The sequence below is a fragment of the Pempheris klunzingeri genome, chromosome 12, assembly GCF_042242105.1.
Source record: "Pempheris klunzingeri isolate RE-2024b chromosome 12, fPemKlu1.hap1, whole genome shotgun sequence".
Taxonomy (NCBI): Eukaryota; Metazoa; Chordata; class Actinopteri; order Acropomatiformes; family Pempheridae; genus Pempheris; species Pempheris klunzingeri.
In genome coordinates this window covers 11,162,280-11,179,771 of record NC_092023.1, presented here as the reverse complement: position 1 = coordinate 11,179,771, position 17,492 = coordinate 11,162,280, and the positions used below count along the sequence as shown (strand labels likewise).

Below are 17,492 nucleotides of genomic sequence, written 5' to 3'. Positions count from 1 at the left end.
CAACAGTAATTAATGTCTCCTAACAACTCTGACTAATCACATTCCTAATCAACGTCACTGGGCCATCTTAATTGGACATCCAGAGTGGGAAAGGTCAGGGAAGAGGTGGATAAATGCCATTTCATTAGAGGGAGAAAGTCTTGTCTGTACGATCGATTATGAAATAATAGGGAGCAACGCATGGCGGAGACATAAAGGTAGACACACACAAGGTGGACAAAGTCTCACGCACACTCTTTAGTGATGCTGAAGGCTTTTAAGAACAAAGCGAAAGGGCGAGCTTTAACAAGAGCAGGAGGAGATTAAGAAACTTATTGGTTCATGGTCAGAGTAGATGTTGAGATGCGAACAGACCCAGGGAGCCATTAGTTGTAAACAACACAAAAGAATAGAAACACCATTAGAGCTCTGCTTTAATAAATAAAAATAAAATATATTGTCAGTGTAATACATGTTTATTATTCCTAAGAACTTGGTCAACAGCTACTTTTTGCCAAGGACACATAAAAAATAGAGTTGTCTGGCCTGGCTCTGCATTAATAAGTCATTTACAACAATTTCAACTATCAAGCTGTGTCCTAACACAGGAAACTGCATAAGCAAGCATGGGAAACAAAAAAATGCAGGGCAGTGAGCCTCCAGGAGCAGGTTTGGGAAACACTGATCTAGAGGAAACATAATGTTAAAAGAGAGATAGTGGAGAGATATAGATTTTGTTTTATCGGGATTGACAAATACATTTTGTTAAAAGTGATGGTTGATAGTGGTGGATAGAATATGGTTTGCTCTAGTTTAATGGCTTGGCAGCAAAATAGACCTTTAAAATGTGAGTGAACACACTGAATTGACTCGAAGACCAACTTTAACATCAACCTTATGGACCCTCTGCATAAAAGAGATACATGTATGAGGCTACCACCGATTGGCTGAGATGGATCTTTGTGGTCTACTTGCAGACCTAAAATAGAAAATCTTTCAACACATAAGCCTTCCACTCTTGTGCCTCCAGCGGTTATTCACAGTTAATTATTCGCATGTGCTAAAGAGTACAGCAAATTCCCACAGGGAGATGATAAAGAGTTGATTTAAGGCATGTTTCTTTAGAGGCCAATTATAACACGCATGTTTGCCACAGATAATTAAGATGAAAAATCGATTGAAAGGTTGAAAAAAAAGGTGTGGAAACAAGAAAATATTTATTCCTGTGCATCTGATTTTTCTGTCTGCTTTAATCATTATCAGTGGGATGATGAGTGTGTGTGAGTGAGTGTGAATGGTGTAATGGCATCCTCTATAAATCAAGACTATACATCACTGTGTAACAACGTAGGGCAGCTCTCAAACCTAATTTCCAGGACCTAACTGCTCTGACTCAGCTGTGTGTGTGTGTGTGTGTGTGTGTGTGTGGTTTCATTTAAAATGTACACATTTCAATAATAGAGAGCTTTACTGACCAACAACAACCTAGTCTTAGATGTATCATAGTCTTAGTCTTATATGTGTGTGTGTGCTACAAACAGACTGCACAACAATCAAACAAAGAGTGTATGTGTGTCTCACCGAGCTCTGAGGTAGCAATCTCTGGGATAGAAATCCTCAGCATCACGCCACTGTTTAGTTCCTACAGAGACAGAGAGAGATTGTGCACAAATTCAATTTATACACTTTCAGTTCAATTTCATTTCTGTGAAATACAACTGCACTTGTTTGTTACAACAAGGAGGAGGTGAGCACTATGACAATTAACTATCTACAGTAAATCCTATACTACACTGACTATAAATCTGTTTTTACAGAGAAAACACCGGACTTGTTAAAGTAGGAAAAGCACGAGTGACTAATAACATTAATCATGGCTCTGCTCTGTTCAAGTGTCCTAGCCTAAGCCGTAACAATGAGACAGCATGCACAATTACCAAGACCCTGAAACTGAAGCAGCTACATGGAATTCAGCCATTATTTATCTCATTATTTACACCTGTGCTTTTCCTTCTGTGACACGTCAAGATGTCTGCGATAAGAAAAAGGCCTATTGTCTACCACAAGGCGAGGAAATACCCTGATAGAGATGCAAAAATCCATCTTAATAGAAAAATTAATTGGTGTATGCAATGATTCATTATCTCCAAGTACACCAGACAGCAACACTGGCAATGAATCACACAAAGCCGAAAACCGCTGCTGCTACTGTCTGTTCCCTAATTAAAATTCAATCACTCCCAATTAATGATATCACAGAAGGTGTTTATAGACTGGGTTCTCACCGTGAGTACGACATGCATGAATCTTTCAGTCCACGTAGACACAGTCTATATACTGATTGCATGGTGAACTGATACACAACCACTCGTTATGGAAGTTATGTTCCTGTATTTATGTGGTTTACCGAAAAGCTTTTTCATCTTTCTTTGTATTTAGTGTCCTTTCGTTATGACATTTGAAGTATCCAGGTTTTAAGAATAAAATTAATGTAAGATGGCAACTAGAAAACCATAAATTTTTAACACGGCCATTTGCATACATTATCAAAGTAGATTATTTCAATTATTTTGAATAGTTGTGCTAGAAAAAAATTGAACGTAACATCTTGTTACTTTAATGTCACATTTTCTCAAGCAGGTTTGGTCCACTGCTGAACTGAAAATAAACTGTCAACGCAATGAATTCAATCTTTTTATAACAAATCTACATTTCACATAAATCCCTCTTTACCTAAAGCCCTTTCACAAAACTATGATTAACAAAAGGTATCAAAACTTTAGCAAATCTGTTTAAAGATGGAACAGGAAGTAGGAGAGTTTACATCTTATACTTCCGTATCATAGGATAGAAAGTGTTAGAGTGAAATGCAAATAGAAGGAAGACCTTGAGTGTAATCCTGAAGAAGTAGAATGGGAAGCACTGTGTATTGGTAGTCAGTATTACTCAATAAAATCATATTCATGGGATTTTTGGTAGGGAGGGATGGGCAAGCTGACTTGGCATCTATGTGGTTCCATTTTTCTACATTCTTGCATTATTCTGCCAAAAAATAATGTTGAAAAAAAGAAAACGCCGACCTGACAACATCAAGAGAGCAGCTGTTGCTTTGAACATCCACAGAGCTGCATTAGCAAACAATTAGTCTTGAGTTTGTCACATCACAGAGCCAAAGGGAAGATCAATGAAGTAAGGCAATGTGTCAGGAAAGCAGCAGCCTGCAGACACTGTTTTGCACTTTTATACGGGGTGGTTTCTGTTAACGTGTGCGAGAGAAAAAAACAGTGACATTCCTTGTGTGTGTGTGTGTGTGTGTGTGTGTGTGTGTGTGTGTGTGTGTGTGTGTGTGTGTGTGCGTGTGTGTCAGTCCCACGGCTGAAGAGACCACTTCTGACAGGACTGACCCAGGAGGCAGAAACACACACAGAAATACTCGCTGCTTTGTGGCTCCCATTCACAAATATTAATGGATCTGAATCACACACATCACTGACTGAAAACAGCACAGAGTTGTTTTCTGTGGTCATTACTGCAGCTTCAGTCAGTCTGAATTTGCCTTAAATGTACCTCTACTCTCCCTACCCTACCCACTGCATAGACGGACAAACACAAGTTACCATTCAGCCGCATTCCACCAGAACAGAAGCTTCTCAAAGTCAAACTTGGTTCAAGTTTGGAAAACATCCCTGATGACTTTACAATTCTGTGAAGTCCTAAGACATGATGACGTCACTTGAAAACTCCCAAACTTCCAATACTGAAACAAGCCATACATTTTGCCTCAAAGTTATTCTGGATATTATTTTGGAGTGTGACAAATCTGACAATGTTTCTAGAAAAGCCGTCCTGATCTTCCAGTAGTGTCGTAAAGAAATCACATGAAACAACTAATCTCAGCCCAGTGAGGAGTCACTTTGTCTTGGTAAATGCACTTGATCTTGATATGTTGAAAAAACAGTCAGAGTTGGTGTAATATAAACCAGCTACACATCAGACCACTCCTTATGACCTCTATTTGTTGCCTTTTTGAAAGCACACACACACACACATACCAGAGTGACCCGGTTGCAGACAGGGTCCCGCAAGGCGTGAATGTATGGCGTGGCTTGTTGGAAAGTGTAATCTTCCAAAAATGAACCTTCATGGTGTTTAATGTTTGGACCCCTCGACTCTGACACCGGTGAAGGCATGATGGCCTGGAGGAGAGACAGAAAATTAGAGAGAGGTGAAGCAAAGGTAGAGAGAGAAGGGGAAAAACAGAAGACAAGATGAGGTGACAGAATGTAAAAGGTCATAAATAATAAAAAAAAAAAACATATGGGTGTAATGTTTTTGAGAGATAATTTTCTGATTATTTGAAGCAGCAAACTGAAATAATTATTAAACAGGAAAACTAATCAGCCTCCAGGTTTACTGTGACAGATTATCTTGCTCTGCAGAAATTGTCTCTCAATGGTACGAGATTGAAAGGAAGCAAGGCGGAAAGCTGATATTAAATGAGGCAAGGAAGAATGCATGAAGGTAAATTAAAGTAAGACACAAAAGTCAAACTATTTAAACTATCAATGCATAAATAGCAATATGTTTTCAACATGTGGCAGTACCTCGTCCAGTCTTTGGAGGTGCCTACTGCCAGCATTAGCCGGTGTGCTAACGTTGTCCGCTGGTGTGCTGATATGAGAGAGGTGGTTGGTCAGGCTGAAGGTGGGCGACAGGAGGCCGGGGACAAACACCTTACTGACCTAAAGGAACACCAAAACAGGAGTTTCATGTCTTTATCACACAGGGTTCACTTCAATAACCAGAAATGTCTGTTAATTGTTCTCTACAGTATGCTGTGTATCACACTACTGTGATGAACTAATCAGACAAGTCTTGATGATTTGAATTGTCCTTACTCTGGTGATTCCTGTGTAGAGAACCAGACTGCCGCAGGCCTCAAGAACCAGCATGGCATCTATATTCTGAGGACGAGAAAGTTTTACTGTCAGAAGCATGTTAAATCTTTAAAACAATCATTTTCTCTATTCCTATATTGTTTTATAATTTATTTGGTCTATAAAACGTCAGAAAATTGAGGAAAAATTCCCATTATGTTACATATGATGGGCTTTTTTTTGAATGAATGCATAATTAGTCATTTATCAAAATAAATGCAGATTAATTTAATTAATTAGAGGAACAGCAGTTTATAATATATATGGTTTGCGTATGTTTGATATCTGTGATTAGTCTGAAGGTGCTTTAGTCAGAAATGTGCTCAGCAGTCAAGGTTAAAAACAGTCTGGACTAAATCTTCTTGAAAATGTTACATATATTAACTGAGAAATGCAAAAATAATACTATCTTGTATTCCTGTTTTTTTCTTTACAGTTCATGTACTGATGATATTGTTTTTTTCTGATCTGATAATGATCAAAACAATGTACTTGCTATTCATCAAGCAGTCTGTAAAGAGATATTAAAATCTACCTGCAGAGGCTCTGCATCTTTGGCAGGGATAGTCGTGACAGAGGCAAAGATGAGCTGAGACGTATCGTTGCTCTCAATGAACTTCACACATCTGTGGAAACAATGAAGAAATATGTTAATTTGTTTATAGAGATCACAAAACCAGGTGAAGATAATGATGATGAAGAGACAGAAAAAGTAACAGAGAGATAGAGACATTTAAACTACTGAATCGGCTGGTGTCGATGTCTCCATACGAACTGTTTGGTAACTGTCATATTGCTCTGTAAGGCCTCGAGTTAGATCATTTGAGACATTTGAGCATGCAAATACTTTATATTATGTATATTGAGTATGTGCATGCTTGTGTAGTCTGTATCAAATATTTATTGTGTACATTTGTTGACCTGAGCTGTTGGTGAGACTCCACCAGGAAACAGAGGTAGCGGTTCTCACAGAGGTCAGAGGTCAAGAATACTTTGGACGCCTGGCTGCTCTCCCTGTGAACAAAAAATGGTGAAGATTCATGAGATACGACAGCAGATACCAAACAAGAACAGCAACAAAAAATAGACAACACAATAAAAATGTACCTTCAAAAATGCCACATTTACCATCACTGTGAGAAGCCTCAAGTTTATATGTGATTTAGAAATTTGCTTAGATCAATTATTTAGCAAGAGGATTCTTTCTTTACGATTCTTCTTGGTACGATGCTCTCTTTTTGATGACACTGACAGATCAACATAAATCATACAACAATGGGACAATAGCCAATACATTTCCTTGTATTTACTAGTAAATCTGACAAGCTGTGTGTCCTAAAGTTCAGGTGCTAAAATAAAATAGAAAGCTAATTAGCCTTACGATACTGAATTCGCCACTATAAAAGGACATCAATTAGAAGAAGCTCCAATCAAATCAAAATAAAGCTATCAATTGTCCGTTCTCAATAATTGTCAGTCATTAATGTAAATGAATCATGTGGCTTTACAGACTCTGCATCTGTTTTCAGTAGGGCTCAGTCGTGTAATCACCTGTGACAGCCAGCTGTAACCGTCTCACTCCACAGCTGCTCCATGCAGAGGTCGGGTACGATGGGCTCCATCTCCAGCAGCAGCATCGTCTCGTTGACCGTGCTGTTGAGGGAGGGTAACAAGCCATGGTGGCCCCTGGGGGACGGGCTGTGGAGAGACGTGTTGAAACGAGCCGCACCTGAAAAGGATGGAGCCGCCATGCCTGGAGAGTGGGCGCGGCTGGAATAAAAACCAGAGGAAAAGAAATCAAAACTAAGTTTGTGACTACTAATCGTACTGTGGAGAAGTGTTTTGATGAACTGGTTTCCGATTGGATTGTATCCTGTGCTCTACCACACAACGAAGCACATGCATGACCACAAGGAAGGAAGCTTTTCTTGCCAGTTCAGAGGATGCAAATTCAAATGTGCTCAGACTGGACACTTTCCTTATAAAAATAACTCTGACTTTAGTTAAAATCTTGTCTTGTAAACTCAGTGGGCAATAGCTAAAGTGTAGGCGACAAGCTAATCTTGTCTCCATGCTTTTTTTTTAGAAAAACATCTAGTGCCTCTACTCACCTGAGGGCGGCCATGTTGGATATACTTGGTGAATGAACACGGGAGTGTAATCCTGGTGAGGACGTCATGAGCCTGCTCTGGTGGGTGTGTAGAGCGCTGTAGTGAAGAGGAGAGCTGGTACCAACAGCACAGCTGGGAGAAGAAAACAATAGAGGGGTTAGACAATAGAGACTTTGGACCAGAGAGGCTTTCAAGGATCAACTGATGTCATAGGAAACATTTCTGCTCATTCTTCTTTCTTTTCTGCGGTTGATTTAGTCAGTTTTACTGTTTATTTGTCTGTATTTTTATTTATTATAATATTTGATTTATTTATCTATATATATCTATGTTATTTGTTTATGTCAGTGATAAATCTGTGACAGGATTGACTATGTAATTCTTTATTTTGTGTCTCTTTCGTCTTCATGTATGTTTTGCTTTTGATTTTTCCCAGACATAAAATGTCAACACGTGATTGATTGAGCCCCTTCCGTGGGACCAAAGCCAATGACTTTAAATTTTCTTACCTATAAACAAACATACAAATATGCAACTAGGAATTACTTTTATTATTGATAATTACATTAATTTCACTGTGCATTATACTGTGTATAACTGTGTATGTGACAAATAAAGGTCTTATCTTATCTAGTGGTCTACATCAGAAAAAAGTGAAAAATACAGATTATAATTTTTTTGCAGCCGAAGGTCATTTCATCAAATTATTTGCTCTATTCATCCAACAGTCAAATAACCCAAAGATAATACGTTTATTATTCTATGACAGAATATATGATGAGAGCAGAAAGTTTAGAGAAGCTGAAAATAGAGAATGTTTTAAAATAACTAAAACAATTAATCAATTGTCAGAATAGTTGCTGACTCATTTTCTGTCAATCAGCTAATTGATCAACTCACTGTTGCCGCTCTATGTGCAAACAACCCTTTAAGTTCACTTCTGTTACCTTGTTCCAGTTCCAGGACCGAGCCCTGTTGTCCCACTGCCACCAGGGGAGTCCAGACGGGAGATATTACGGAGGTGAGAGGTCAGGAAGCCCGATGCCATCAGACCCACCGGAGTGCCAACTGGATCTGCTGTACATCGCAGGACAGTAGAACGCTCCTGATGGAGGTAAGCAGCTCGAAGTTAGGGACAGGTTGACGGTGTGTGCTTGTGTGCTTTTGTGTATGTCTGTTCGATCACTCACATCATGTGTGACCTTGCGCAGGGCCCAGACGGAGTGTATTCCCTGTATGGTGTCATAGGAGACAACTACAGAGGGCTGACAGCAGCTGAACACTATCTTCGTGGTGGCATCAGACGCATACTGCACACGTGAGCCTTCAAACAGACCTAGAAACACACAGACAGACAAAGAATTAGGTAAAAAAAAAAAAGGCTCGTTCAGAGAGAGAGAGAAAGACAGAGAGATAGGAAAAGAGTGTGTTATATTGTGTGTGTGTGTGTGTGTGTGTGTGTGTGTGTGTCGTACCTGCAGGTTTACACACTATTGGCGCGATCTCGTCTAGAGGATGCAACATGCTGAACACTGTTGGCAGAGGTTCCCTGTAGAGATAAAGAACTCATTTACATGCCAAATGATAATGATTTGTGTGTGTGTGTATATGTATGTGTGTGTGTGTGTGTGTGTGTGTGTGTGTGTGTGTGTGTGTGTGTGTGTGTGTGTGTGTGTGTGTGTGTGTGTGTGTGTGTGTGTGTTTGCGTGTGTTTGCGTGTACGTGAGCGTTTTTAATATAGACACATTTGTTCAGGTTTTAATCTTTGATGTCCATGAGCACATCACTCTATGCTTTTTCCATGGATTTTTAAGTGTACCAGGCTGTTGCTCTTTGCCATGAACTTGTGTGTGTATGTGTGTGAGCGTGTAGTATTAGTATCAGTGTCAGTGTCAGAGTATGTACCCGGGGGGGCTGAGTTGAGCGTCAGTCGCTGTGTTTTTTCGTTCTAACAAAAGTCCAAACTTGGTCGCCCAGACATTTGAGACCTAGAGGAGACATGATGAGATAGACAGGGGAGACACTTTCAACATATTACGACACATGTTGTGTAACAATGACAAGAGTATTCACCTTTAATGAGGAAATAAGTTGTGAAGACAATACTGACATAAAGTCACCTATTTGTCAATATATTGTGTCGTGTTTCTGGCCACCTGGCAAATGTAAGCCAATATTCACTCTCTTTTAGTTCTATTTTTGCTCTCTACCTACTTCTGAAGGAAATATCTGCTCTTTAGCTGCTAAATGCTCCTCTACATTCACCAGCTTGTCACTACCTGTGTCTGGCTGCTGCTTAGTTCTGGGCAGGCGGCCCACAATGGAAACCAGCTGCATTATGCAGCCAAAAACGACACTGTGAAAGAGGTGAGGGAGAATCAAAACAGTAAAGTGGTAAACTCACAATAAAGCCTATATTATTGGTTGCCAAACAACGGTTCAGCGCTGGGGAAATATCACCACTCTGACTATCGCTTGCAGCTCACATTCAAGTACATTAACATAAGGAGCATCCAGAATTTATATACAAACATCTTGGGACTTTTTAGTGGAATGTAAAAGTCAGTGTGCATGAGTGTTTGAACACTAGCACTGATGTTTCCATATCAGTGTCTCTCTCCCCCTCACCTGGAAGGGTAGTGGTGAGATGAAATCCTTCCCAGTCACAGTGTGAACGTTGACACAGCTACTCTGGACAATACACACTGTCTGCTCCACTTCCTCCTCTGCAAAACAGCATTAAAGATAGTGAATCTTCTTTATGAACTACTACAGTGCAAATGAAAAGATAATTTGAAGCAAGACCTTTCAACAAAAGGGTTTTAATGATACAGTACCATCTTTCTTGTTCTGAGGAACAGCAAAGTTGCACCATAAGGCCTGAAGACAAAAAAAGATGGTGTCAACTCCTAGAAATGTTTTGCTTGAAAGACAAAAATTATAAATCCTGACAATCACCATGAATTTCCACTGTGCTTAGAAAAGTGTTTTAAAAACATTTGTGCATCCATACAAAAAGCCATATCAGGACAAAAAACAATCCCTAACTTGTACTTTTAATTTTTTCTAAGCCAATAAGATGAATGAAACATAAGTGACTACTTAATTACCATATACATTTTTCAACCCCCCACAACAAATACTTACAGTAAAGCAAGCAGAGCACCAATATGGTCTCTCACATCTGCCCTCAGGCAGAAAAATAGCACCACAGTAGCTAACAGCCTAAAAACAGCATTCAGTAAACCGACCTGCTGCACTGGGCTGTCGACAGTGAAGGCCTTGTACACATTGGAGGCTTGTGTCCGGCTGCCCTGGCTCCAAACAACCACCGTTCCTGCTGTGTAGAGCTCCTCTTCAAACTCCACATCCTCCTCTCTGACCCCCATGCAGCCCTTCCTCAGCTGCCAGCATTCCTGCCCAACAAAACATATTCATTAGTCAATACAACAAGGACTGACTCAAAAATGCAAACTGTACTGAGTGACAAGTCATGTACAAGTATCACTTTCATGGGTAACAAAGTGGTGCAACACTACTCTTACAAACGTGTTAGTACTATCTGTTGCAGTGAGCATGTTAAATACTAGTTACTAGTGGACACAAAGATAAAAGCAATAACACACCTGATATCCTTACTTTCTTTTCTTGTATTTCCCATTTTCTCCTTATGCACTACCGTTGCTTTTATCTTCTTTGATGTTTGATAAACTGAAGTGCTTGTATAGTTGAAATATTACTACCACTGTGTAAAAAGCATGTAATGCCACGTAATCTCACCCTGCTTCTCTCCTGCAGACTGACTTCTTGCAGGGACCCCACCAGTCCGGCGGCGCCGTCTGATGACCAGAGCTCGGAGGCGGGCTGGAGCTCTCTGAGCTGCAGGTTGAAGGCATTTGGATGGTTCCTGCAGTGCTCGCGGCCAAACGGGACAAACGACTGCAATTCCCCTGCTGCGATCATCGTGGCTGTCTCTTCATACACGACTTCCGACATGAGTTCCAGATATCAGCATTATTTCTGAGAACAACATGGGATGAGGATGAAAGAAAATTGTTTTGATCACAAAACATACTGTTTCACTGGGAGGACTTTCTATAAAAGAAATCTAGAGCCTTATATATACTAAGTGTCATAAAAATGTTCAAAGCAATAAACTACTTTTACTGCGTGGAATGTGGGAATCCAAGACAAGACTGAATAACGAACTCATGAGAGCCACGTTTCTATTTTTACCAAAATCATAGCAAAATATTAAATTGCATTGTAAACCTGTGGCTAAAAATTCAGAGGACTTGTTAAGACAACGTTTGTCAAATTTGGTAAGATGGCCCCCTTCAAAATAAACATTAATTTAGTTCTTATTTATTTCAACATGTAGCTATTAGTGCTGTGTGAATAATTTTATATTTATATTTCGTCATTCCCATATCACCAAGTTAGCTGGCTAGGACTGAACAGTCCTTATGTTAATTTCAACCCTAATATCTTCTCACAATATTGTTTGAAACCACGTTACAGTACAAACAAATCAGCAAATGACACATTTCAATATACTTGTTACTGTTTTGAGAGGTGACAGACGATACATGATAGCAGCTAGCTCGAAGTTTTCAACTCAAACATTACCCTAAAACAAAATTCACTACCTGACAGCTAATATGACGCTGAAAGTGATTTATGTAAACACGTTGAGTTAGCTGTTTTTTAAATGCCGGCTACAAAGCACAACACCAGTAGAGTATCTTTGCTTTCACTGGCTCGATTAGCATGCAAGCTAATGCTAGCTTCAGCTAGCTTAGAGTTTCCAGTGTGACGTTTAGCCGCTAACCTGGTAATAAGGAATAGTCTGGCTCTTGTCGCGGAGTCCTCGTCTTTCCTTTGTGTGAGTCTTGCTTGGACACAACGTCGCCACCAGTACAGACATTAAAACCACTCGGGTCCGGTGCCAAACTGTGTATTTGGCAACAGCAGGTTTTCAAATGAGCGCGGACATCTTTGCTGTCCCGACAATCCTCTTCCTCCTGGAGTCAGCCAATCAGCAGCGAGGACGACGGTAGGACGGAGCTGATTGGTCGCCTCCATCAGCGCAGCTTCATCCGGAAGCTCCTGAATCACTCCATCTTTACTTCTTCATCCTCATCATCAGCCAGGTGGTGAGGAAGAGGATTGGACTACAAGGGATGTGTCAGGAAAGCTGCACTCACATTTTATTTCTTGACCAACCAAATACTTTAAAAAGAAATGATAAGCTTTCTTTCTTCTTTTTTTATTCTATTTCTAAAATGTTGGCCTTTAAAAAATCATGGATTCTGCTTCTTATAATGTGACAAAAACAAATCAACGACTTAAAAGAAAAGAAAAGAAACATAATGGACAGACATACAAACAAAAGCTAAAGCAGTTGCAGTATGTATGACACGATAGAGATTAGATATTAAATTAGGTCGGGTTAGATGAGGGTATTTGTGGGTAAAGTGTGTGTGCATTCGTGGGTGTTTGTATGAGAGGCAGTGAAATCCATGTTTATATTCTGGCTATGGCTCCTTTGAGACCACTTTATATGAAAAAGATGATCTATAGATTTGCATTCTTGCTACTATATACTGAAACTGCTGCACAACAATTCCTTCAGGATAAATATAATTCTATCTCATCTTATACTTGTTATATTGTGTATCCTGTTTATTTATGAGTTGAAAAGACTTCCTAGAAAGATTTCACTTTTGCAATCCACCACAAAGATTCACATGTCATCTTGCCTTCCTCCAGAGAGGGCAAAGGTCAGAGGTCAGGATCAGCATCAGGTACAGCAGCTTGTCTATTAGTTGATGTAGTACCTCGAGCCTAAAGAAGTAAAGGTACCTGTGGCATTAATAAATGTGCTGTTAACCTACTGATCTGGTAAATATATACATTTTTTCCAAACATTAGATTTTGTGTGGACTACTACTGAGTAAGTATGTAAAATTAGTCTAATTTAGAATTATTGCATTGTATGATATTATATATGTGTACTATATGTGATATTACTATATTATAGTTAATTATACTGAGAAATGAAATCAAACTATCAAATGATGTGCCCCCTGACATGAGGTCTGAGTACAAAGACAACACATGTTTCAAATAGTGAAGTTCACTTGACTTTCAGGCCTTATAACATGGTTAAATGTGGAGGATATTAATACATGTTGCAGAGAGGATCACTGTCACCCCTATTAAGAATAAATAGGCTGATATTTAAATGAGGAAGTGGTGGGTAATTACCAGCATCTGTTTAAAGTCACACCAAGATTCACAGTCTTACTTGACTATTACTTGACTATTTTACATTCTATTTTTATAATAGATAATGTTTTTTTATTTTGTTTTACTTCTTTTTTACTTGCATGAAATTCTTCATTTGCATATCAAAAAATAGTGTGCTATCTAGGTCATTGCTGTAATTTGTATGTAAAACAGTTGATCGGAAATACATTTACATGTCCTCTAATTACTTAATATGTATATTTAGTCTATGCAAAAAAGGGTTCTCCAAAATATTGTTGTTGTTCAACAGGAACATCTGGTAAATAATCTGTGTTGACCGACATGGAGCAGTGTCAACACACTTGTTTGCTTTGAACACATGCTGATGTCCTTATTGTTTGCTGTATACTGGGACTTTCTAATTTTCTCATGTTTTTGTTGTTGTATATCTAGTACAATCAGAGTGCTCTTGGAAAAGAGAGCGTGCTCTCAATGGCCTTCCCTGTTTAAATAAAGGTGAAATAAATAAAAATAAATATTGTTCATGTTGTTGATAGACAAATTTGCAGACTGCATGCTGTCCTGTATCATGTAACTCCTTCTGCATCTAAGAAATCAAATTCAGCAAAAGGTGGTCATGAAAAATTATACCTGAGTGGAAAATGAGGAGTCTGGGCAACTCGGGGGCTGATGGATGTGATGGATGTCGCACAACAACGTGGTATGATCTGACCAAATTAACTCTCCAGGACAATATCAGAGGAGCTCCCTGGGTAGTGTGTTTGTGTGTGTCAGAGAGAAAGAGGTAGATAAAGAGAAATGAGAGTGCTTTATCTATTCAATCTGAAAGGAAATGTTCAAGAAAAAACAGAAAACTTGAAAGGGGAAAGTGTGTCTTCACAGGTCTGACTCAAATTGATAAAACAAACCATCATTCTTATTTTTCCCCAATATTGGATTCACTATTCCTTCTCTGACTCACAATTCTGAGATTTTCTGTCTACTTTCTGTTTTGTGTCTCAGTATTTCAAAATGAATTGGCTGACTGAAGGTGGTAGCAGTTTCTGGCACTACAGCTGAACAGGGTAAAAACCTTAACTAACACATATCACCATGAAACTTCCCTCCAGTTTATCACTTGCATTAAGACGATAAACTTTTGCATTACTAGTTTTCTGAAATGTTATGTGTAAATATGCAAATCCTGCATTTTATAATTGAATATTGAAATTTCTTTTTATTATCACTCCAGAAATCAGAAAAAAACAACATGATATTTGGGATGAAATGTTATATAAATCAGGCTATGAATGATATATGAATAAACCCCTTGGTAAAAACCCAGATTATAGATAGGAATAGATAAGAGAAAAAGCTTATTTTGAAAGAATGACCTTTCAAAAGAAAGATGAGATAGATATGAGTTTAGAAGAAATCTACAGACACAACTAGACAAAGTGTTGTAAAATTTTCACCTACATTTCTATTTTGGGTGTTTTCTTTCCACTAGTCTGAAGACAATTGAAGGAAAATAGCCAAGATATAACCTTTGAAACATATCATTTCTATTAATAAGAGGCAGGTAAAAGCACCAGCGTAATAGTGTTTCATCATGTTTTGATTGTGTATTTTCCCTGTGATTCAGATTAGTCCAAATCACACTAATGAATTATCTGTTGTGGTGAGATCATAAAAATAGTTTTCCTATTATTTCTGGGAATTGTGGCAGAAACCACTGTTAACTGTCATGCCAGTGGTGTAATGGATAAAGCATCAGCATCCAAAGCTGGGGACCGTGGGTTCAAGTGCCGCTTGAAACTGTTGAACCTCACTTGTCATGTTTGGCCTGGAAAATCAACATGTACAAACCACCGTTTTAAATTCAGCAGTGGGTTAGATAAATTATACTGCAATGCAAGCTTCTGAAATATTGCACAGTATAAAAACAATAACAGGAGATATGGAAATACAATCTCTTAACATCAGACTTTGTGAATATCAGAAAACAGCAAAACCACGAGTATATGTTCTAAAAAATTGTTGGACAAATTGTTTTTGTGTCGTGGAAAATTGACCCTTTTCATGCTGCCTTTCCGTGAGAACAAGGAAATAAACTTTACAGTGCTGTAACTGAACTAAATTATGTCCATACAGCCATGACAGACACCTCATTATACTCATTTGGCTGCAGCAGGTTGGTTGTTTGAGGTGAGGTCATCCTGCCATAACAGGCACTCAGATTTCATTACTGCAGGGCTGCCAAAGCACCCATGAACAACAAGCCTCTGTGGTGACGCACTGCAGCCGACTGGGGAGGGACGATGATAGTTGCACTCTGGTGGTAGCGTTCACACTGAGACAAATGGCTTAAATTCCTCAAGTGAACAGCGAATGAAGAATCCACACAGAGATCATGCTCCCTTGGTGACTTTAAGTGTTTGCAATGTTTTGGTCCACCACATATCTCGCCAAGTGAAAAATGCTGTTTATGAATGCATCAGATATACCTGTACGATCTAATGCGGTTCAACACATAATTATCACAACACATCATAATCATAATTTTTTTTTTTTTGCATCAAGGAGGAGTTGGTTAAACTCTATGGTTACTTATGAGCCTGTAATTAGTGGTTGTTTTATATTGGAGTGCGTTGTATTGAAAGCTGCGTCTAATATTTTATGTATAATTTGAAAGTTCAAAGTTCAGATTTAGTGTTATTACATAGACCAATTGCTGTAAATAAACGAGTTTTAATACAATAAAACCCAATACAACACATCCACAATCACAGCCACAAAAATTACCACAAAGTTGAATCAAACAAACAAAACAAAAAACCAGCTTCACCAACAAAATCAGCTTCAAATAGTTGGTATTAGACAAGTCATCGGCCATTGGTTCAAAAAGACATTTATTTCTTGTGACCAGCTTTGTACACAAAATCTTTCTACTGTGATTTTTGGAACTGAAAATCTGGGGATTACATGCAGTCCATAGTTTATGACCATGCATCCTCATGTCATAGCAGAAAGGCACAACTGCAGCTAGTGACAGTAATGATGGCTCTGTTACATTCAGGTGCACCACCTGCTGCACCACCTAAATGGAATGCAGCCATTATTATGCTATTATTGCCACATGTTAAGTTAGTCTCTGCTGTGAAAAAGTCTTGTGTTTGAATTAAGATTTTACTCTGGTTAGTTGACATTACAGCTTAGAAAGAGCTTTGAGGTGACACACACACACACGCTCAGTTAGATAGATAGATGGATAGATAGATAGATAGATAGATAGATAGATAGATAGATAGATAGATAGATAGATAGATATCATCAGATGTCATGATTGATGATTACGTTGTTTTCCCAAACGAGAAGAGCAAAGTAATCTGATTGGTCCCCATCAGAGCCAGACCCGAGTGCATCATGGGTATTGCTGGTTAATGACAGCTAATGATGGAAATGTGACTCTGTGTGTGTGTGTGTGTGTGTGTGTGTGTGTGTGTGTGTGTGTGTGTGTGTGTGTGTGTTGCGCTAATTAAAGTCTCAGGATGACATCGTTGTACGTAATGTCTGCCATGGGGCTGAATCCAGGCCAAATGTATTTATGTATTTAGTTAATTTAGGATGCAATGAAAAGCTCTGGTGGTCTAATTGATCTGTACAGGAGGCTGCACACCAAAAACAAGGCCTCCATTAAAGGAATCTCCAGGGACCTGGGCTTCGATGAGTACATGGAGAGTGTGTCTACGTGTGTGCTAGGAAGTAAAAGAGATGGGACTCTATTTGTATGTGCTGTTGTGTTTGTGTGAAATGAAAGCACAGCTAACCAGTGTTAACAGGAATCTCACATATCTGCTCCAAAGCGCTGACAGGATGGTGTTTAAGGAAGTTATGTACATACAATTTGCGTTGTAAGCATGTAATTTGTATTACAGCATTAATGCTGCTCATTTCCCAAATTTCATCTGGCTGTGTTGACCTATTGTCTCCATTTTCAGCTGAGTGCAGTCCTGTCTCCGGCTGCAGTAAACCAGATTTGGCCATCAGGGGAGTTTAACTGTAATTTATCAGACTAATCTCCTCTGGTTGTGGATGGCAATCCATCACCGAACCAAACCGGGTCCTCACTGTGCCAGCAGTAGAAGAATCTTCCCACGTGGGAGATGAAAACCTGCTTGGCACCGGCACCTATGACGGCATTTCGGATAAG

The 17,492-nt window shown here is 39.1% G+C and overlaps 1 protein-coding gene across 1 annotated transcript in view; it reads right to left on the bottom strand.

The window, feature by feature from the left end:
- The window catches only part of anapc1 (anaphase promoting complex subunit 1), a 50,742-nt gene extending 38,729 nt beyond the window's left edge, over positions 1-12,013 (bottom strand). The window contains exons 1-17 of the mRNA XM_070840936.1: positions 11,859-12,013; positions 10,808-11,047; positions 10,279-10,443; positions 9,865-9,907; positions 9,656-9,753; positions 8,933-9,015; positions 8,503-8,576; positions 8,218-8,363; positions 7,975-8,132; positions 7,028-7,159; positions 6,468-6,686; positions 5,838-5,930; positions 5,452-5,542; positions 4,878-4,943; positions 4,584-4,721; positions 4,032-4,175; positions 1,561-1,621 (exon numbers count right to left, since the gene is read on the bottom strand). Of these exons, the coding sequence (XP_070697037.1) occupies positions 1,561-1,621; positions 4,032-4,175; positions 4,584-4,721; positions 4,878-4,943; positions 5,452-5,542; positions 5,838-5,930; positions 6,468-6,686; positions 7,028-7,159; positions 7,975-8,132; positions 8,218-8,363; positions 8,503-8,576; positions 8,933-9,015; positions 9,656-9,753; positions 9,865-9,907; positions 10,279-10,443; positions 10,808-11,023 (1,927 nt within the window). The 5' untranslated portion in view covers positions 11,024-11,047; positions 11,859-12,013. The remainder of the gene's footprint in view (positions 1-1,560; positions 1,622-4,031; positions 4,176-4,583; positions 4,722-4,877; positions 4,944-5,451; positions 5,543-5,837; positions 5,931-6,467; positions 6,687-7,027; positions 7,160-7,974; positions 8,133-8,217; positions 8,364-8,502; positions 8,577-8,932; positions 9,016-9,655; positions 9,754-9,864; positions 9,908-10,278; positions 10,444-10,807; positions 11,048-11,858) is intronic.
- Positions 12,014-17,492: the final 5,479 nt, after the last annotated feature.